General features: G+C 37.7%; 3 protein-coding genes and 2 non-coding genes across 6 annotated transcripts; 2 read left to right on the top strand and 3 right to left on the bottom strand.

Annotated features, from left to right (window-relative positions):
- Window positions 1–529: 529 nt before the first annotated feature.
- On the bottom strand, window positions 530–7,967 carry LOC116287249 (meprin A subunit beta). Its single transcript, XM_089032295.1, has 13 exons — window positions 7,762–7,967; window positions 7,318–7,401; window positions 6,489–6,680; window positions 6,257–6,371; window positions 5,711–5,898; window positions 5,279–5,497; window positions 4,564–4,737; window positions 3,944–4,120; window positions 3,210–3,356; window positions 2,529–2,785; window positions 2,281–2,362; window positions 1,999–2,141; window positions 530–847 (listed from the first exon to the last, which is right to left on the bottom strand). Exons 1-13 carry the CDS (start codon window positions 7,844–7,846, stop codon window positions 704–706), a joined length of 2,007 nt encoding a protein of 668 aa, XP_088888421.1. The 5' UTR covers window positions 7,847–7,967; the 3' UTR covers window positions 530–703.
- Window positions 3,592–3,664, top strand: Trnam-cau (transfer RNA methionine (anticodon CAU)). The gene has a single exon. It is a non-coding gene; the product is annotated as a tRNA-Met (tRNA).
- Window positions 7,968–8,993: 1,026 nt separating the features above from the next.
- LOC116287248 (uncharacterized) lies at window positions 8,994–13,993 on the bottom strand. 2 transcript variants are annotated; one of them, XM_089033440.1, is made up of 7 exons: window positions 13,806–13,993; window positions 12,527–12,863; window positions 11,966–12,303; window positions 11,676–11,696; window positions 10,944–11,252; window positions 10,263–10,407; window positions 8,994–9,930 (listed from the first exon to the last, which is right to left on the bottom strand). In XM_089033440.1, the coding sequence occupies exons 2-7, from the start codon at window positions 12,631–12,633 to the stop codon at window positions 9,909–9,911; spliced, it is 942 nt and encodes a 313-aa protein (XP_088889566.1). In that variant the 5' UTR covers window positions 12,634–12,863; window positions 13,806–13,993; the 3' UTR covers window positions 8,994–9,908. The 2 variants fall into 2 exon arrangements, with proteins under 2 accessions (XP_088889566.1, XP_031549763.2); XM_031693903.2 differs by having other exon boundaries at window positions 10,944–11,042; window positions 13,806–13,970.
- Window positions 13,994–14,479: 486 nt separating this feature from the next.
- Trnal-caa (transfer RNA leucine (anticodon CAA)) lies at window positions 14,480–14,596 on the top strand. The gene is made up of 2 exons: window positions 14,480–14,517; window positions 14,551–14,596. It is a non-coding gene; the product is annotated as a tRNA-Leu (tRNA).
- A 646-nt stretch (window positions 14,597–15,242) lies between these two features.
- LOC116287247 (nuclear transcription factor Y subunit gamma) lies at window positions 15,243–20,793 on the bottom strand. Its single transcript, XM_089032293.1, has 10 exons — window positions 20,642–20,793; window positions 18,697–18,771; window positions 18,112–18,183; window positions 17,962–17,976; window positions 17,688–17,786; window positions 17,269–17,364; window positions 16,677–16,928; window positions 16,130–16,186; window positions 15,674–15,895; window positions 15,243–15,477 (listed from the first exon to the last, which is right to left on the bottom strand). Exons 1-10 carry the CDS (start codon window positions 20,663–20,665, stop codon window positions 15,244–15,246), a joined length of 1,146 nt encoding a protein of 381 aa, XP_088888419.1. The 5' UTR covers window positions 20,666–20,793; the 3' UTR covers window position 15,243.
- Window positions 20,794–20,892: the final 99 nt, after the last annotated feature.

Below are 20,892 nucleotides of genomic sequence, written 5' to 3'. Positions count from 1 at the left end.
TGTTTTACCTAAATATTTCAGCCTTGAATAAAAATGCTTTGCCATTGAAATAGTATATAGTATAGACTCCTAGCACGTCTGAGTTCCGAGAGGAATTGCTCTGGGGGACTTGAAAACAATGAATGTGTTTTGCATAACAAAAGAGGGTCTATTAGCATGCAGCCCGTAAAGTCCTCCACTGGTCGTAAATGTAAAGCGCATTGAGATTTTTGAAATGCGCTATATAAGAGACTCCCATTATTATTATTATTATTATTATTATTATTATTATTATTATTATTATCATTATCATTATTATCACCATCATCATCATCATCATCATCATCATTATTATTATTATTATTATTATTATTATTATTACTGTTCTCAGAACAATTCCTCTAGGAAATCAATGCAATGGATCTATACAACAGCAAAAAATTTTAAAAGGAACACCAACTATAGGTCTTTTTATTTTTCATTATTTTTAGGATTTTTTTCCTGTTTTCAAGATGACCGTATTTTTTCATCCTATTGACGAACAAGAAGGTTCAAGAAGACAAATTTATTTCCTTATTTCATAGTATATCCTTCAGGTAATGCATAATATAATATATGTTAGGTCATATCCTATAATTCACATGTTGTAGGAGTGTGGTGTATGTTATATGGTATTTGTATATAATATTTAATCAGTTCATTGGGCGTATGGGTATCTTGTTTCTTAAGGCATACGGTAAACATAGTAAGCTGCAGGTCCACCAACACCTGACCAACACTTCGAATCAGGCGCGACGCCATATTTGTCGTACTGTACTTGTGACATGTCACCGCTCCAGCACTCGCCGTAGAACTGAATGCCAAAAATCTAAACAATTACAAGCAGAGCTCATCAAAATTCAGCATTTCTGTTGGAGATACGAGGCATGGGCGGTAGAGATGGTGTAGCAGGGGTACACTCGCCTCTCACCTCTGCTCTCAGAATCTGATGTTAGTAGAATTTGTAAGGTTCGCTCCTTTGATTTGAGGGTTTTTGCGGTTGCGCAAAGCAGAAATGATATGAATGATCGTATATCACGTGACACAGGAACGCGCAAACAGTATGTCACATGATCAAGGTGGCGCAAAGTCTATACCACGTGATGAAGGTTGCGCAATTATTATACCACGGATAAGTTGGCCATTATTATACCACGGATGAAGTTGAGCAAAAATACACGTGATGAGGTTGCACAATACTATACCACGTGATGAAGGTTTGCACACAAATTATACCACGTGATGAAGGTTGCACAATTACTATACCACGTGATGAAGGTTTCAAATACTATACCACGTGATGAAGGTAATATACACGTGATGAAGGTTGCGCAAACACTATATACCACGTGATGAAGGTTGCACAATACTATACCACGTGGTGAAGGTTGCGCAATTACATATACCACTGATGAAGGTCGCGCAATATTATTCCACGTGATGAAGGTTGTGCAATTATATATCCACGGTGTTGAAGGTCGCGCATTATATAATTACCACGTATGAAGGTTGTGCAATTATTATACCATGTGATGAAGGTCGCGCAATTATTATACCACGTGATGAAGGTTGTGCAATTATTATACCACGTGATGAAGGTTGCACAAATACTATACCACGTGATGAAGGTTGCGCAAACACTATACCACGTGATGAAGGTTGCACAATTACTATACCACGTGGTGAAGGTTGCGCAATTATACCACGTGATGAAGGTTGCGCAATTACTATACCACGTGATGAAGGTTGCACAATACTATACCACGTGATGAAGGTTGCGCAAACAGTATATTACGTGATAACATTGCGCGAGCTTTATACACTTGATTATGGTTGCGCAAACATTATAACACGTGATGAGGGTTACGCAAAGAGTACGAACCCTGGTGAGTGGTTACTAATGATGTATTAATTTCGAACTATTGCGTTATTAAAACACAGTAGACTATAAAATAAAGGACATAAGAACCCATGTCTTACCTTGTAACCTTTGAGATGAGTCAGTCTTGCGCATTCGTTAATCGTCTTATTCATGTTAAACCAATCGATATCTGGCCTCAAGTTCTTGAGGAGCTCAGGAATGGCGTGTGGAGATCCGTCCAGAAAACAACCAAGAGATTCCACTGAAATAGAGAACAGTACCAAGGTGAATTGACCTTCATGAGAATGCCAAGGCCAACCAATTACATCATTGAATTAGAGAATGATTGAAAACTCCTCAGAGATGTTGTTTTTATTACTTACTGAATGAGTGTTACTTACTGCATGGGTGTTCCTGGAACTTTACGTCATCTAGTGCAATATCGCCGTTAAAACTCTTTCCTCGAACTCCTTCAATGATCAACTACAGTTAATAAAAAAACATCAAAATTTTAGCCATAGATATTAATTTTCCTTCTATTTTCGCTTTATTCTCTCTCCCTTTCTTGATTTCTCCCTTCTTTCCATCCATCCTTTCCACACATTTTCCCTTGCTTTCATTTCTTTCTTTTCCTAATTCATTTTCTCACCTCGTAATTCGAGTCAATGAACAGCGACACCTGCGCCAGTTTCCAAGTGGTTCCCTGCTCACCGACTCTAGTCCACAGTTTACGCAGCCCACCCCCGTTGGTTTGAGAATAGACATTCAATTCACCGATGGACGAGCCCCGCATATGATACCAAAACGATAGACAACGACCAGATGTTGGCGGGAAAGTCTTGCTTATGATCCTCGCCTTGTATCCAGGTTGAGCAGGACTGGAAGACTCGATATACAAGTAATGACCTGGAAATTGAATGATACAAGTTTTCAAACTTCATTAATCTGAATTTGTGGCTTGATTTGGTTAGTGTGCTGCCTGCTAAGCAACAGGCTTATAGTTTGATCCTCAGTGACCTAACACACTTGTTTTAAGAAGCAAGTGTTGCTTGGTTGGTTAGTGTGCTGCCTGCTAAGCAACAGGCTTATAGTTTGATCTTCAGTGACCTCACACACTTGTTTTAAGGAGCAAGTGTGGCTTGGTTTGGTTAGTGTGCTGCCTGCTAAGCAAGAGGTCCATAGTTTGATCCTCAGTGACCTCACACACTTGTTTTAAGGAGCAAGTGTGGCTTGGATGGTTAGTGTGCTGCCCTTAACAAAAGGTCAATAATTTGATTGTACACCTATTGTTTTTCACTTCTTATAAATTTCTAAACATTTCAACTCGTACCTGTTCCAGTAGTGTGGTCAGCGGTTGGTCCAGTATTTTTACTCGGTGTCGCCCCAGTCCCACGCAGCCAGTCAAAGGTGTAAACATTGCTTTGTTCATTTTTCCAGAAACAAAATCCATCAAAATCAAACTCACAATCATCGGGACCTTCAACACACAGATATTCAAAAATTTGCCATAGTTATAGTTCGAACGCTCTGATTGGATGATGTCAACGAAAGCCACACGGGAGTAAAATCCTTAAGAGCTCGTAAAATATACTTTTCCTGAAGCTTAAGATTGTATGAGAAACACACTTATTTCAACATTTACTGGCGATAACATTTTCACTGAGGCTCAGTAGGAGACAGTAGAACAATTCTTGAGGAATTTATTAAGCACTGCCTCGTTAGCGCAGTAGGCAGCGCGTCAGTCTCATAATCTGAAGGTCGTGAGTTCGATCCTCACACGGGGCATTATTTTTCATTAAGAAAAGGGTTCAATTTTTTTTAGGAATTCTGTAACAAAAGTCAAAAATATGGAATAGTGCACGTGTGTTTATAATTTTGAGACAATTTTAATCCATAATATATCGAAGAGCTTCATTTTTCCATGTTTTTCTTATTCTTTCAGTAGATTGTCTCTTGTCAATGTTTGTTCACAACCGGTAAACTCATCCTAAAGCGTGGCCTAACGCGAGGCAACGCGGGGAAAAAATGACAAAATGGCCGACACGTGAGAAAGGTTTGACTTACCAAGCCCACACCGTCTGAGATAACACGAGTGGGACTGAGTCGAGTTGCCCGTACAATTTGAACCGCCATTTTTGGGAAGAGGGTCATCACATTGTCTTGTTCTCGTCTGGTACCCAGGGCCACACGAGGTGCAGTTACTCCAAGAAGACCATCTGCCCCAGTGACCATCGACTGGTGCTGGGAAATGTAGGAAAGGAACACAAGGAAAGAAAGAGTTAAATGCATCTAAATACGATCTTTTTCAGTTTACCTTGGAAAGCTATACAACGGTGTCCCAATTCCTTTTAGCAGTGCGATAAATTTTGGAGAAATCCCAGCATGTTAGCATTTTTTTCGCGATTATCTATTTTCCCCGATGATCTAATTCCCAGTCCTAATTTATGAAATTTCATTTTTATTCCAGTGCAAAAATATGCAGCAAATCTTTATAGTTTTCATATTCCATCCAATATGTATTTATTGAAGTTGCTATATGTCTTGTTATGATTTGAAATTTTAAAACTTATATACGGGCTCTCTAGATAGCAGGCACACCCTGAAATCATCCAGGATCTGCCACCAGTGAAATACCGCTTTGTCCATCACCACGGACTCAAATATTAAATCTAAATCCGACTCACCATAACATTCCGTATTGTTACAAACCACTGTCTCAGTTTCCACCTTGTAAGGATGGTTGCCAGGACAATCAACCGCTGGATTGTCAGAGAAGCAGTATCGCTGGCGCTGCTTCTTACAATCGAGGCTACACGGTCCAAAACTAGACCACGGGCTCCATCCAGGTTTAGCAGTGTCTTTAACAGAACGAGAAAAAAATTCTTACGAGTGATTTAAAAAAAGAAAAGAAAACTAACGAAACCCATCCAGCTTGCAGTCGAAACTTTGCGATCCTTTCTACAAATGAGCCTTAATCGTGAGACAAACGAATAAGGAACATTTATTAAAATAGTATAATTCTTATTTCAGTGATATTATTTCCTATTCCAACGACATAGATTCCGGTCCTAGTACATTAAATGTCATTTTTTCAGTGAAAAAGTGAGCAAGTCTTTCCATCTTAATCTTTCACGAAATGCATAGTAATATTTAGCAATTATTGGTGAATGTTTGCCGAGGCGCGAGTCTTCGAGCGGAGGCGTGATGTAATTTTAGAATTGAATATCAGAGAAAAGATTCAGGATGAAAAAACGATTAAGTATTACTTCCTATCTGGCAAACTTGGAAAGTCTCATTATCACCACTCAAGCAGTGATTCTCGTCTCAAAATCACTGGTCAATCACAGCGCGCCAAACTTTACATTCAAGTCTAAAATTCTACTAAAAAGAAATACTTACTTTTGCAGTCATACATGGAATTAATCTCATGAAGATCAGTCGGTGAAAACCCCTGTGTGGTTCCCAGCGGCCTGTTTGGGTCGTGAAGGGCCCTTATCGTGTCTTTTCCGTTCTTTGAGAACTGTTTTCTTCCATAATGCATGATGCTGTCGTAGTCGTAAGGTACTTGAAGACCGTCTACCATATCGTGCTTGTATTTATTGAAATTGTGTGCCTTCTCTAAACAAAACGATCGTTAAAATACCCGCTATTAGTATGGGAATTTATTATTATTCTTTTAGAATTACTCCTTTGTGATTATTGACAAGAGAAAAACTGAAAATTCACAAGACGTGGCCGCCATGTTGGATGACATAACCAAAGGAAAACCTTTTGTTAAACTCAACCAAGATGGCGGCCATGACCATATATAGCATTCTTCGCTTTAGGCACCTTCAATGATGTTCTCCCACAGCACCTCCACATATTGGTTCCTGTCGGTTCTGCTGTGTTCATGCCAGAAACCAATAGCATGCATTAACTCGTGTATTACCGTTTCCATGTTGTTACAGGAAGGACCGAGGGACAATTCCTGTCCGTAATTTACGCGCCAATACTTTCTACCGACGGTTGACCAGCAACTGGAAGAGAAATAATCTTTGATTGGTTAGTGTGACTGGTTACTCGTTTAACTTGTTTTCGTCTAGTTTGCCTGGCTTTACTAGTTTGACTAGATTCACTGTTTGATGACTTTAAAGGCCGATTCACACGGTACGATTTTTCCTCACAACTCGCGCGCAAGATGCTTTCGACACGAATTGCTTCTTGCAAATCGACTGTACAACTTGCTTACGACTTTGAATGGCAGCCAAAACTTGGCGTAAGAATGTTGCGCGACAGTTGTGAGGAAAATCGCACGTACCGTGTAAATCGTCCTTATTATCAAGTTTGACTGGTTTGACAACTTTAACGTGTTTGATTGGTTTGATAATGACGTACCCCTCTTTATGAATAAAGACAATCCAGTTTGACTGGTTGGTTCTTGGTCTAAACTTCAAACAAGTCTTGAGATGAAACTCGTCTATGGCCGCCATGACCGTACTGTGATATGACACTTGATAAAAGATAACAAAAAAATAAGGAAGAGCGCAAGAAATTCTGGTCGTCGTAGTATATGACGTGATAATGCACACAGCCTATTAGTTTACTCAAGACGGATTAACTTTCTCACCTGGTATGCTTGAGTCAAACTCGTATGGTACTTCCCTGTTCGACCACAGTGCCTGCTTGTCACGCATCACATTCCTCTGGTAACGATTGCGTGACGAGTCTCCATCCACGTCACCTTCGTCTGTCATGTCGACTTTATCTTTATCTATGTCCATCAACATGATATCCCCCTCGAATAGATCCAGGCCTAGTTCTAAATTGACAAGAAAAAAATTAGCTTCAAGAGATTACCCAAGGGACCCAATCATGTAGGAATTGGGCTGTTGCGAAATCATTATATTTTTCCTGTGAAATTTAACTTAAAAGACAGACAGACAGACAGCTAGACAGACAGATAGCTAGACTGACAGATAGCTAGACTGACAGACCGAAAACTAGACAGACAGACACTGACAGACAGCTAGACAGATAGACAAATGAATCCGTCATTTTTTAATTGAATCTGCTGCTGTCTATATATACTGAGTATACTTATAAGGCCTCACGTTTGACTTTTAGGGACTTCCCTTTTTTAACCGCGAGTAAATTCCGATCCCTTTCAGTGAAAAAAAAAAACGTTCCAAAGAAGAAAGCGAAAACGTGTCATGGTGAAAAAGCACAGGAAAAAAACAGACAGAAAAAGTCATGAAAACGTTTAGAAAGCAGCAATTAAAGCAACAATAACGTGTCAGATGATAGAACTTTTGAAACCAAGCTTTGCAATGCGAAAGAAAAATAGCTAAATGGAGAGATCCCAGGAGAGTTCGACTGAAGATATCTTGACAGCTAATTGTATCGTTTTTCAACTAAAACTGCGCAACATTTTCCAGGCAAAAAACCATACTATTTACCTGAATTTATAACAGAGATTTGATCAGTAACAGACTCGCCACTTGCTTTTTTAACATCCCACTTTGTTCCTTCGGCATAAGACTCTATAAAAGAATATTAAACAAAGCCGTTATATCTAAACAAACACTATATTTACTTATCCGGAAATGTTATTAACATCAAGAAAATCAATAAACAGAAATCCTTCTTTTGGAAGTACTACACTTCATTGAATAGGTTGGTTAGAAAAGATAAAAATTTAGAAGAAAAGTATCCAATCATTGTTTTCAGGACACGACATAGCGAGCTTCGGAAGAAAGTCACTTTCTCTTGTTTTTCTGTGAAAAGCTCGCTGCTATAGGCTCAGTTTTAAATTCTAATTCGTGACAATCTCGAAAATTAAACAACTAAGAATACAAGGCTAAAACTTTGGAATCTGAGTTAAAAAGTATCAAAATTCTTACCTGTTTGAAGGTTTAGCATTTTCAAGGGCGTTGCATTTAGAAATCCAGCAGCAATCCAAACGCAGAACCCAAATTGAAAAAGCATTTCAAAATGTGCAGAAAAAACTTGGCTCTTACCGAGGTGTAACCGCAAGTAAAGAAAGACCTCAGAAGTGATAACGAAGCCTTTTTATATGATACAGTTAAGATGTTATCCAGCTGTAATGTTCGCATCCATTAAGCATTCTATAGCGAGAAGAGTCAAGTTTGGTTATAGTGTTCGTTTATCTGTTTGATTTCGAAATAAAATCTCACATGTTTTTCGTCTAATTACTCGATTCAATATGACAAAGTTGACCTTGGGTACTAATTGTTTACTTTCCTTGAACGTCGCATTTAATGGTCGAAAAGGGTTTTTGAGATTTTGAGTAAACAAGATGACAGGATATTGAGAAGTGCAATTTTTGATACCAAGACTTTTTGGCACATTGTCTTAGCTTACAGCTTATTTAATTCAGACCGCGCTGCTGCAAGCTAAAGAAGAAAAGAAAAGAAAGGAAAGGAAAGGAAAGGAAAGCGGAAAGAAGAATACAAACAAACAAACAAGGATTGAAAAAGAAAAGAACAAATATATCGGGCATTTTTTAGTTTATATTGTTTCTTATTGTCTTTGTCTTGTTGTAGCAGTCGTAAATTCCAATTGGATTTAATTGGTTAAAATAAGACTACCATACCTTATGTAACTGATCGAAGTAAGAACATTTCAACCTTACTTTCTGCCCCTCTCTCCTTCTCTGCTCTCACCCGTCCCCCAGGCACTAAATAAATTAGACAGCGGCACCATGCAGCTGGCATTTTTTGAGAAGACTGATGTTGGTGGTATGTATGTGTGTGTGTGTATGTGTAGCAAAGGAGTTGCAGTAAGGAATAGTTCAATGTACGATATGGAATCGCATACTCATAGACATGTGTACTTATAATAGCTCCTCTTGCATACTAGGCTTTCGTTTTTCTTCTTATTTTATTTCCATAAGGAAACATTTAAAAATCATCTAGGTCAAAAAGAGGGAGGAGGGGAGTGGAGGGTAGCGTCTATAACTTCCCTGCCTCGATCGATTCTACATTAGCTAGTCCCAATATCTACGTGTCTAAAAGAAAGAAAGGAAAGAATAATCTAGTATCACATGGCTCTGATTGAAAATTGATGGATCAATTATAAGAAGTAATGCAAATAAAAGAGAAAACAACCGACAGATTTCAAAAAGCTTTTATCTTATTTGTTGTACGTGTGAGACAAGGACATAAGGTAACAAAGATTCGAGAGATGAATTGGTGAATTACTGATAGAACAGACACGGTAACCGAGTCAACGCAACATCCCAAACCTTCCAACCTCTTTCTTTCTTCTTTCCTTGCATTCATGCATTATTCCTTTTTCCTGTCAGCTATTTTTCTTTCATCATTTCCTTCATTCCTTTTTTTCCTTTTCCCTTTCTATTTACAGTAAATTCTGTATCAGTCATGCATGTGTTAATGTACAATAAGGAGAGTATTAATATCCCTTTCTATCTATAATCTAAGAAATCTAACTTCATTCAAAAGAATGTTAAGCTTGACATGCAGGGATCTGGATTCGTTACCTTATAATGATAATTCAATGTCACTTATCCACTGTAATACTCTATATCTAAGACTATATACTATATGAGAGAAAACTTGATGATTATTGAAGGAAACTAGTATGCCAAGTCAGAAGGATAAAAGATTAAAGGACAGGTTTAAGGAAAGTGCTCAAAATATTTAATTACTGATAATGATCAAAAATTTTAGACTCGACATGACTTCGCCTGTCCAGATTTATGTTATCATTGAAATATTCACATCTTATCGATACCTTGAAACAACTTCTGGGCTTATAAAAGTCAGGGCATGGCTATTGCTTACGTGGCATACTCCAGAACGATTTCAAGGGGGTAACTGTACTGTTACCTAAAAAGGCATCGCATAGCGTCCTTCTTAGGTTTTACATCATATTTATTCTTATTATTTTCACCTCTAAAGGGAGGTAGCGAGTCACTAAATACACCCTCCTGGATCCACACTTATTAAAGATCGAAAAATCAAGACTCAAATCAAGAATTAAGCTATCGTTGCTTTCTTCAAAGGCACTAGTATCCCTTCTCCTTGGCCCTAAAAAAAACAACAACATAAGTTAGAATTTAAGTATTTTTTCCGGTTTTTATTTATTTATCCCGTCTAACGCTTGTATCTCAGTAAATAATCGGGGCTCTCATTGGAGCGAACAATTTTAGCCAAAGTTACAATTGCGACCGCCTACTCACTACAGCCAACCAAATTCAGCATTATGAAGTGTGCATTGCCATCATTACCTTAGCCCGTGGCGTTGTTTGGGTGTCTGCGGTGTTGCGAAAAAGAGCTGGAAATTAAAGACCCTTTTTCTCTCCCGCCTTTTCCCTTCTTTGCAACACCGCAGGCCAACGAGAATTGCAGGCTATCTTTACCTGGGTACGATGATACAGCAGCCAATGATGAGGATGATGACGATGACGAGAAGTAAAAACAAAGAGAAGGACAGCAGTATGAGTACAGTGGGAGGACGCCTTTTATCATCGTTGTCTTGTCCTTGTCCTTGTCCTTGTCCTGAAGCTGAGAAAAATCGAAAAATTTAGATTTAAAAATGTTGAAATATTTTCAGAAAAAAAGCTTGGATAAGAGCAGCGCTCTGTAAAATATAATGACCAACTGAGATGTTTGTTTTCAAGATAAAGGACGAAGGTCCCCAGTTCTATAATTCCCGAGAAATTTTAGCGACATTATTCGAAACTCATTCCACTTTTCATTTTTATTTCCTATTTCCATTAACCAACATTTCACTTCCAGTGTACGAGATTCCATTCAATTATTCCGCTTACTTTACCCAGAAGGACCCCATATGGACCAGAATGCTGAGTTCACCAATGTTCGCGCTTAAAAGAGCTAAGAGTATTTTTTATTGTTAAGAATGTAATAGACCCCTTGCAGCACGTTGGAATGCAGCTCAATTTGGAGGACATAACAATAGGTTCCCAATTCTCATGAGATTGAAATTCTTTTGTTTTGCCCTCATCCGAATTAAGCTCCTCTTTGACGTCACATGCAAGGGGTATATTGTTTAACAAACATGTGCCTGTGAAACTACGTACGTAATCCTGACGATCCTGTAGGAGTAGTAGGAGTAACACCAGCAGTACTGGATGATGATGCTGCTCCAGTAGCGGCACTAGACGTGATCGAAGCTGCCCCTGCAGTGGTAGCAACAGTAGAGGCCGCAGTGGTAGTCACAGTAGAGGCCGCAGTGGTAGGGGCCGCAGTGGTAGGGGCCGCAGTGGTAGGGGCCGCAGTGGTAGGGGCCGCAGTGGTAGGGGCCGCAGTGGTAGGGGCCGCAGTGGTAGGGGCAGCAGTTGTTGTAGGAGAGGCACTAGCTATAGTAGAGGCTGCTGTAGTCGTAGGCTCTATGAATATTGATGAGCCGACATTACTCATTGCAGAGAAATGAAATAAAAAAACGCGAGTCGCCCTCGAACGTCGAGGGCGACAACCATTGATCTTTAATCAAACGCTGCGCAGAGTCCAGGAAGCACGCCAACCTTAAGTTCATCAGTATAGGTCTGAGAGTATCAGATAAGACATGGGCTTGGTTGCTATTAGTAGCGATCGATCGTTTATCAGTTGCCGATATGAGCCTATTCTTCGTTTGCATGTTACGTCATCGCGGCCATTTTGGTACCATTTAACAAAAACATTTAGCATCCATTGTTAACGGTACCACAATGGCCGCTATGTTTTTGTCTTTTAACTCTGTTGGGAATGCTTGCAACCCATCAATACTACAACTAAATTAACTACTCCGAAATCTTGAGCAAAAAATTTCTTACCTGGACAATTCAGTTGGATTCCTGAAAGAGAAAATGAAGAAACAATTGATAAATATAGCCCTTTTCACCTTGGACGTGGTATTTAAATTCTGTAGCATTAGAAATAATAGAGTGTGTGTTACCATATGTGACTCAAAATCCCTTGAGCTATGAATAACAATGAGACAGCCGCCATCTTAGTTGATCTAACGAGAGAAGCTAATGAGGAATGCTTCGTTATCGTCAACCAAGATGGCGACTATGACGTAACATGCACATGCTCTATAGATGGATGTCTAATAAAGTCCTACCGGTTGACGGGTTAGAATATATCTGTTGAGCCTCCGTTCGGTTTAATGATCTGAAGAAGAAAGCCAATTGCGATAGAGCAACCTGTCTTCCGCCAAAGAGAGCGCTCGTATTGTCGTGGCCAATCAACAAGCTAGTTTCGGTGTCAGCGTGTGTACAACTCGTCTCGTATCGGGCCGTTTCTTTATGTGTACCGTTAACATACACGTAGAACTTGTCTGCAGCTGTTGTACCAGCAGGATTGTAAACTGCAACTACGTGCGTCCAATCACCAGGAAATGAGATTTCTGCTGGGTAACGTTTTGTGCCATCACACAGGATGACGTTTGTGTGAGAGTTCCTGGAATTGAGAATGTGGTACTTAGATATAACAAGACTGATCAAATTTTATCACTTCCTGGCTAGCGCTTCCTCCAACCTCTCTTTCCTTCCTTCCTTCCTTCCTTCCTTCCTCCCTTCCTTCCTTCCTTCCTTCCTTCCTTCCCCTCTTCCTTCCTTCCTTCCTACCTTCCTTCCTTCCTTCCTTCCTCAATACTGATGAGTATTTTAGTCACGATTCTTACGTGTAGAACACTTGAAGCCCTCTTGATGTATCCATCCTTCCTGTACTGATGATGTGCCTGTCTCCTGACCCACTGGCATTTAGACGAACCCAGAATACAACTGTCATACCACTAGTACACAACCCAGGGTTACTGATACACGTGCCGCTGAAATCTCCAAGATTGACCCAGTTGTCTGGAGCAAGATTCACTGATGGATCGCTCTGTGATGAGTCGGGCCCTTTTACTGTAGTAAGTGCAGAGCCTTGGATTGAAGCGGAGGTGAGAATGGTGCAGGAACCATTCTTGGTCACACCGGATATCGTTGAAGAGTTGAGTGGGAAGAAGTAAATTATATCTGGCGAAATTTGAAAGTAAATATTTTGTATAATTTATTTTAAATTGATATTCAGTCGTCTTGAGTTGAGGACTTTCTTTTTTAATCTTCGAACACATATTATTCGCTTGAGTAATATTTCTTTGTTTATCGGTGACACCAGATAAGTCGACACGCAGTTTTTCCCAAAAAGCTTGGTGAAGGTTTTGTGCAAGTTGTACGTTGCATGTTAAAAGCGTAAAAAAAAGAAGCAAATCTTAAATGAAAACTAATTAAAATTTGAAAAATTATAACGTTGTGAATATACTATAATAGACTTTACAAAACATACGAATTCTGCATGAATAATCTCAAAGTTTTTTATACATGAAGAACTTAGTACGATGTTTATAAAGTTTATTCTCAATGCTTCAAGACCCCGTGCCGTGATATATAGACGAAGGGAAAAATGGTAACATCTGTCGAACATTCTAGAACTTCTTCTTTAGCGCTCAAAAAATATACCAAAACATTGCGAGAAAAATTTCAAATAACAAAATAATCAAAAAGATGTTTTTACTCTTAAAAATGCAAAAAAGTTGAGTATTCGTTCTTAAATTTTTATGTTTCTGAATTAGGAAATATTATGTCATTATTGTATTCGATGCGAAAACACTATGTAACGTTTGACAGAAAAACTAAAGCGTCGAGCCAAGATTTGAAATTTGAAATATTCATTGCAGTAAAATTATGTTTGATAGTTAAAATCGTATAAATTTGGTAACTCATTTGTTTAAAAATAAAAATTCTATAAGTCACTAACCTGAGTTTGATAGCAAGGGTAAGAGAAAACCTCAGAGTGAAAAAAATAACTGATGCAAGTAGCTTTACCATGATTCACTCAGCTCTGTGTTGTATACAGTTTTACATTCACATTCATAAAATCCTTTTGAAGATTACAATTTCGGTGAAAATGAGACTAACCTTAAGTTAAGTATTTATAATATTCTTGGTTGGCAAGGCCTCGAAAACGTATGACCCAGGTTCGTTAATCTCTCGTATATATATGTAAACTCCGAAAATGGAATAAACTCTTTATCGAGAGAAAATAAGCAATGCACTACAGGGGACTAGTCTGTTTGTTTTATAGTTATATCGCCATGGTAGCAAGGAAGAACTTTATATTCTACTTCACTACGACTGGAATTTTCTTGAAGTGTCTCCTTGACATTTAAGGGGGTACTTACTTATTTACCAGCCACGGTTGCTATGGGAAAAGATTAATATATCTAAGAGGTTTTTTCTATGTTTTGCGCTAATCAATAAAACCAATTTGTGAAATGGATCATTTTCTGATGAGTGATGACGTCATCGCTCCTACGTCATATTTCATGAAACAGGATGATCAAGTGAATGACTTCAAATCCCACTTCTAACATCATTTCTCTTATTTTCAGTCATAAAGTATTTATGGTATACCTTTATCATGCTTCCTAGCATCTGCGCAACGTTTCTGCATGGCGTTTTGTGCAAAGTTTTAAGATTTCGGTTGAAATTGGGGCCATGCGAGTCAAAGAAAAACTTGTAATAACTTTCGAGGCTTTCATCCAGAAGTGCTTTTGATTTTAACAATATTGTTTAGATTTATTGTCATAGTTGTCAGGATGGCCGAGCGGTCTAAGGCGCCAGACTCAAGGTAAATCCTTCCCAAGATGCTTGGGAGCGGGCGTTCTGGTCTCCGAATGGAGGCGTGGGTTCGAGTCCCACTTCTGACATTATTTTATTTTTTATTCACACAATTGAATATAATTCGCTCAAAATTTTTTAACATAGTAGAAAACCAGAAAAGAGAGAGAGAGAAAAAAAAGGAAAAGTAAGGAAAAGTAAGGAAGATATAGGGGAAAAAAAAGTGAGACTAAAACATTGGGAAAAAGGAAAAAAAAAACATAAACGCAATTTTTTACATTTTTTGTATTTATTTGTACATACAGATTAAATATACAACTTTTTTTGGTCGTTCTTGGTTGAGAACCCGTGCGCTTCAAGCAACCACAGGCAGCCCAAAAAGCGGACATTGAAGAGATGATTGTAGTCATGGAGCAGGATACATGCTATAATTTTAGCTACCTAACACGTGATACTTATAAACCAGCCATGTGATTTTCACTAGACTATCACGCGACGTAGGGAAAGACGATAGAGCGTAAAAGATGTCGTTCATTGATGATAGTCGAATGCAGAAGACAGCAGCTATAGAGAATATATACGGAGACGAGCAAGTTCTAGCAGGAGTATATAATGTTCGCAAAGGATGGCGGTCCAGAATGGGAGCAAAGAGTTTTAATCTGTAGGTAATAAGAAGAGAAAAAATATGTTTAGATTTTCGAGAAAATCAGTGCAAATATTCCGGTCGATTCTTACCTTATTGTTGTGGTTGTTGCTGCGGCTGTTGTTGAACTTGTTGGACTTGTTGTTGCTGTTGTTGCTGTGTTTGTTGTTGTTGTTGCTGTTCGGCTGTGGCGAGTGTTGGCTGTTCTGTTGTTGTTTGTTGCTGGATAAATGTCTGTTGTGGTTGTTGCTGTTGTTGTTGAGGTGCTGTTCCTATCGCTACTGCGGTTGCCGTGCCCGAATGCAGATTCTGCTGGATTTGATATATCTGAAGAAACAAAATTCAGACACCTTAAAAGAAAGGCAATGATGTCCTTGAAACCTTAAGAAGAAAACCCGGAAGTTGGTCTTAGAGATACATACACTTTGTAACCCCAAAAGTTTCGGGTAATATGTGGAACAAAAACAGTGTTGCACTGCTAGTCGAAGGGGTAACATAGCAACAAATGAGGATATTGACTTACTTGACCTCCTGATGTAAAAGTAAACTCTGTTGGTTGTTGAGCGGTCGTTACTTGTGCTGGTTGCTGGGCTTGATCGACTTGTTGTTGCTGCTGTTGCTGTTGAGTTACTACTATCTGTTGCTGTTGTTGTTGCTGCTGCTGCTGCTGTTGTTGTTGTTGTAGCTGTATTTGTTGTTGTTGCAGCCTTAAGTACTGCATTTGTGCCGGGTTGAAATGTATTTGCTGGAAAATGGACAAATATATGTATAAGAACGATTTCTTGACAGACATGCATCTTCAGGGGTGTCTCAAGTTTAAACACTCTCTCTATGCAACATTTTCAATAACACCCTACATTTCGATTCGGTGAATAGAAACTCTTAATTATTGTTAAATAGTTCTTGGAACATTTTAACCGTGAAGGTAATACAAAATAGTGAGCAAATAAGTCCAGTGAATCAGTTATATTTTACATACTGTGTATTGTACGTCTCCTTGTTCCTGTGCAGGTTGTTGTATGGTCTGTGGCTGAGTCTGAAAACACATAGTAATACATTGTTAAACGAATTCCATAAAGAATAAGCGTTGATATACATCGAATCAAAATATGGCGACCAATTTGAATAACTATTGTTCGGCGCTGACAAGCGACTGACTAGCCTCGTGTTCATGTGGAAACACAAAAACGTTTTCACATGAATGAGAGGCTAGTCAGTGCAGAACAATAGTTATTCAAATTGGTCACCATATTTTGATTCAGTGTATTGATTGGCTGGATAAGGGTAATTTTTAGAAAGACTGATGTTTCAACACTTTTATTTGCACAAAGGTGTGCCTTGTGATCATTCATGGTCACACAGTGGCAGCCTAGTGCACCTTTAACAGTCTTTGACTAAACCATCTGAACTGCTGTTTGGGGACACTAGGAAGGAATTGGGGTTCCAATATATCACTTACTTAGGCATGCTAACAATTCATTTGGGAGGGGGAGGGGGGGGATAGTGGGGTTAAATCTACTTCTTACCGTCGCCATGCTAACAATTTGTTGGGGGACCACATTAGGGCTGGTGATGATAACTTGAGCCTGAGTAGTTGAATTAGCTGCAGCAGCAGCAGCTGCTGCCGCTGCTACCTGTTGCTGTGGCACCTGTCCTGGTATAGCCTGCACTGTTTGTGCCTGTTGTACTTGCTGTTGTTGCAAGGAGACGGCATGGTGTTGCGCAAGCTGTAGATAGTACTGGACTTGTTCAGGTGCAACTGTTTGACGAATTGATTCCTAAATTGATAAAAAAGAAAAGAAATGAAGAGACCACTCTGTTGTATGATGATGATTATTGTGATGATGATAATAATAATACGTTTTTAAAATATCATAAACAAGAAAATCTCTATGCTTTTCACAAATGTAACTAGTTCTTTTAAAATAAATTAAGAAAATATAGTTGCTATGTATCTACACTCGACTATAATAACGTTAATAATGATGGTGATCATGATCATGACTTTACTTACAAAGGATAAACACAAAACAGTAAAGATGGTACTGAATCATTAGCCATCTGTATTAAATGGAAAGGACGATAGCTAGGATTGTTTTCAGTTGCATTTCTCTTTACCTGTCTCTTTGTTGGCTTCAGTTCATCTCTTGGAACGATATCAATAAGAAAGTCAAACTGGTCAAACTTGGTGATGGCCATGGCAATGTCATTACGCTGCAAACCAACATTACTAAAAGTAAGCATTCCTTAGCACTGAGATGCAGTGGTCACTCACTAAGGGTGGTATAGAGCTGGTGCACTTGCCTCTGGGGTCTCCGGTTTTTTCTAAATCAATCAGCCCAGAGGTTGTTTCAGGGTTCAATCTGTGTGTTGGCTAGCCCTGACTTAGATCAGCCCAGAGGTTGTTTCAGAGTTCAATCTGTGAGTTAGCCGTGCCCTGACTAGGGTATCAATAACATATGAAGGTTTCTTTTGTGCATTGACATTAATGATTCTCCCCTGATACTACTGTATACCAAAGCAATGCAATACTGTACCTGTAAAGTCCTTCTTTTGTTGTCCTCTGTGTGAATCCATGCCCTCAATGACAACTCATTTATAAATATTTGTGCTGCCTTAGCAAACAGAACTGGAGCCTGCAATCCAACCATAACATGTTTGGCATCAGAATTTATTAAGTCTAATTTTCATACTACATGTAGTTCAAGTTGATTTTAAGATTAAAAATATCAAATAGCATGAAGGAAGACTACTATGAAGTCTTGGGAATGCACAGATGTCAAAGAAAGAAACAATAGTATACACACTTACCTCAGCACTGATCATCTGAAAGGTAAGAAAAGAATAGATTTGTAAGATATGTCAATGCTATTTAATAAACCTTACTTATTTTTCCTCAAAAAATAAATACATTTCATTATGCAAAGATGACAGAATATTTTTTACGAAAGGATTTTTCACCTTTACTTCCTCGTCTTGTTTCATGATTTTCTTTATCCGTGCAAGAGGAAGTTCTTGGATTTTGAAGTCTTGCTGGATTTGAGTAAAAGAAATAAATTAATTAATGACTGAGAAAAATAAAAGTTACTTGCTTCCTCATTCCCTTAGCTTATAATATTTCTCTTTACCTTTGGTATAATGTTTTCTCATTTCAGACCATGTGTCATTCCATAGAGTATATTTCTTTGTTTAATGCTTGTGCATGAGAAGTGAATATGGATACAATCCAAACAAAGAATCTTATTCTCAAGGAAATGATATATGGTCTGAAATGGGAAAACAATATGCCCAACCACCTATAGTGAACATCATACATCATTGTTACTATACTTGTTCCTCCCTAAAATCGAAAACCCTTTTATCATTGTGTTACGACATTGTCACCATCACAGCAGAGATATGCTCTAATCTACAGTAAGTGAAAGCCCAGATTATAATATGAAAAATTGGCTCCAGAACTCAAAAACACAAAAAGTGGTGTATCTCTGTGCCACCCAAAATCCTATAACCTTTCATATCTAAAAGTATATCTCAGTAAATACTTACTGTATTCATGTTTCTAATGTCTTGCATCTGCCGAGGCCAAAATGTAGCAAGGAGCTGAGCGGCTTCAGACTGATTCTGTTTACAAGGAAACATACTTTTTATAAAGCATACATCTATGATATTCTCTGTGTTTCTTAAATCTACAGTGTAAATTAATAAATGAAAACATCTTTGCAGGGGTTTATCAGTATATTTACAAATTTTAAAATTATAAGACCTCAAAGTTTATTTGCTGACTAAATATAATTTGTAATAAAATAAAAAGATAAAAATTCTGAATTCAAATTTGATTATGATCTCCAACAGGGCGGCCTTAATGAAATAATAGACTTAACCTAGAGAATGATATTCTCGTGAAAAGATTCAAAACTAATAGAGTGACTCAGTGGGTTGCACTGGCCACCCTCTGTTTAAAATACTTTCTTGCTTTTAGTAAGGCAAAGATTTATCGTATATAAATGAGAAAATATCTTTCCATTTAAAAAATTTTTTAAAGTGCTCATAAGCCTTTACACAATATTTTCAGAATTGATTCTTTAGATAGTGAATAGTTGAAGGGATCATTTAATATACAACACTGCACTCGTTCTGGAATACAGTATTTTAAAAGCATCACCCTAATTTACTCGTGACTCACGTAAAGGTTCTTACAAATTTTTTTTCAAAAAATGTCCAGCGTTCAATATTAAAAGTTGCCACAAAATAACTCAAATCCCTTATGTTACGTCATAGTCATTTACATATTGGGAATATAAACCTTTGTACCCGACATTCAAATGACGAATTATTTTCACAATCAACTATTCACTATTTAAAGACTCAATTCTGAAAATATTGTGTAAAGGCTTATAAGCACTTTAAGGTATTCCATAAATGTAATGCAATACACAGATAGCATTAGATATCAAAGAAACAAACTAGTTATGGCCATCTTGAAATTGAATTTACTATGTTTGGTTCCCAAATAGAGGAAAACCTCAAATCTAGGAATAGAGCTAGCAAACTCCACTTGCTGATCTGAGTCAGGGCACTGATAAAACACAGTTGAGAAGCAAGAAACCACTCTACTTCATGTCATGGTTTCCTATACTTCTCTCTCTGACTCAAGTTCTATCAGCATCCCATGTGTTTATATCACATTATCTAAAATGGAAAACTGTTTTTAAATTTAATAACAAACAAATAAGATTTTTTTGTAAAAGTTAGAGAGAAATTAGACAATTTAGATTTGTATAGAGTAAAAAGAAAAGAGTATTATAGACAAGCATAACAATCAATAGGAGGTAATCTACTTAGGTTATATGTTATTAAATCTAATTTTTAGCCTATCCTATTTGTACATCTCTGGAATAATTAGGTAAAATCCAAAAATCCAAATATTGTCAAAAAAATATAACTCAATATAAATAAAAAAAATTACTATTATCATTTTTACTTAGAGAAGCATTTTCTGTATCGTGGTATAAGTAGATAGGTAAGGGATTTTTTAGCAGGTGTTAGTATGATTCCAATCGTTTGATATTTGTTCTTTGGTCTTAGTTTTATGATAAGATCAGGACAATTTTCCCACTACAAAGCACATCCTACAAGGCGATAACATATCCGTGTTGAAGCTTGATGTTTTAATAATTAAGTGTAAATTGAATTTGTGTTTCAAATACGTATACTTTTGAAGGAGAAAGGTTTCTTTTTGACAATTATTTGTATTTAAGTATTTTTTCGTATTTTGAATCTCATGCACAAGTAGGGGCTTGTAAACATTTATAAATACTTTAACAGGGGATTAGACCATAGAGTTTTCTTCCTCGTTCAATCACGCAACGAGAGTAAAGAAGAATAAAACCAGAAAATGAAATCCTTTGGAAAAAAAAAAGTGTGACAATTCGAATTTTGAGGTATTATTTAGTCAAAGAAATATTTTTTTCTAAAATCAAAGGAGGCTTACCGATTGCGCGTACACATCACCCATTGTGTTAAGTATTTTGTCCTTGAATTGAAGTGATATGTGTTTAATAAGGAGTAGTTTTTGAAGGGTTTTTCAGCACGTCTTGTGTTCTTCTTCTTCTGTTTACCGCAAGATGGCGTCCTTTCCTTCTGAGACGGCCTGAAATGCATTATGGGGATTTACCACAGCTAACCCATTCAAAATAAATACAATCCGTAGTTTTCTCTTACTTGAGTATGTAATTGTTATTT

This window comes from Actinia tenebrosa, unplaced genomic scaffold, assembly GCF_029948245.1.
Source record: "Actinia tenebrosa isolate PJP-AT-01 unplaced genomic scaffold, QUT_ActTen_1.0 PGA_scaffold1__47_contigs__length_23844297, whole genome shotgun sequence".
NCBI classification, from domain to species: domain Eukaryota; kingdom Metazoa; phylum Cnidaria; class Anthozoa; order Actiniaria; family Actiniidae; genus Actinia; species Actinia tenebrosa.
Note: the sequence above shows the minus strand (reverse complement) of the source record. Positions and strands in the feature narration are given on the sequence as shown.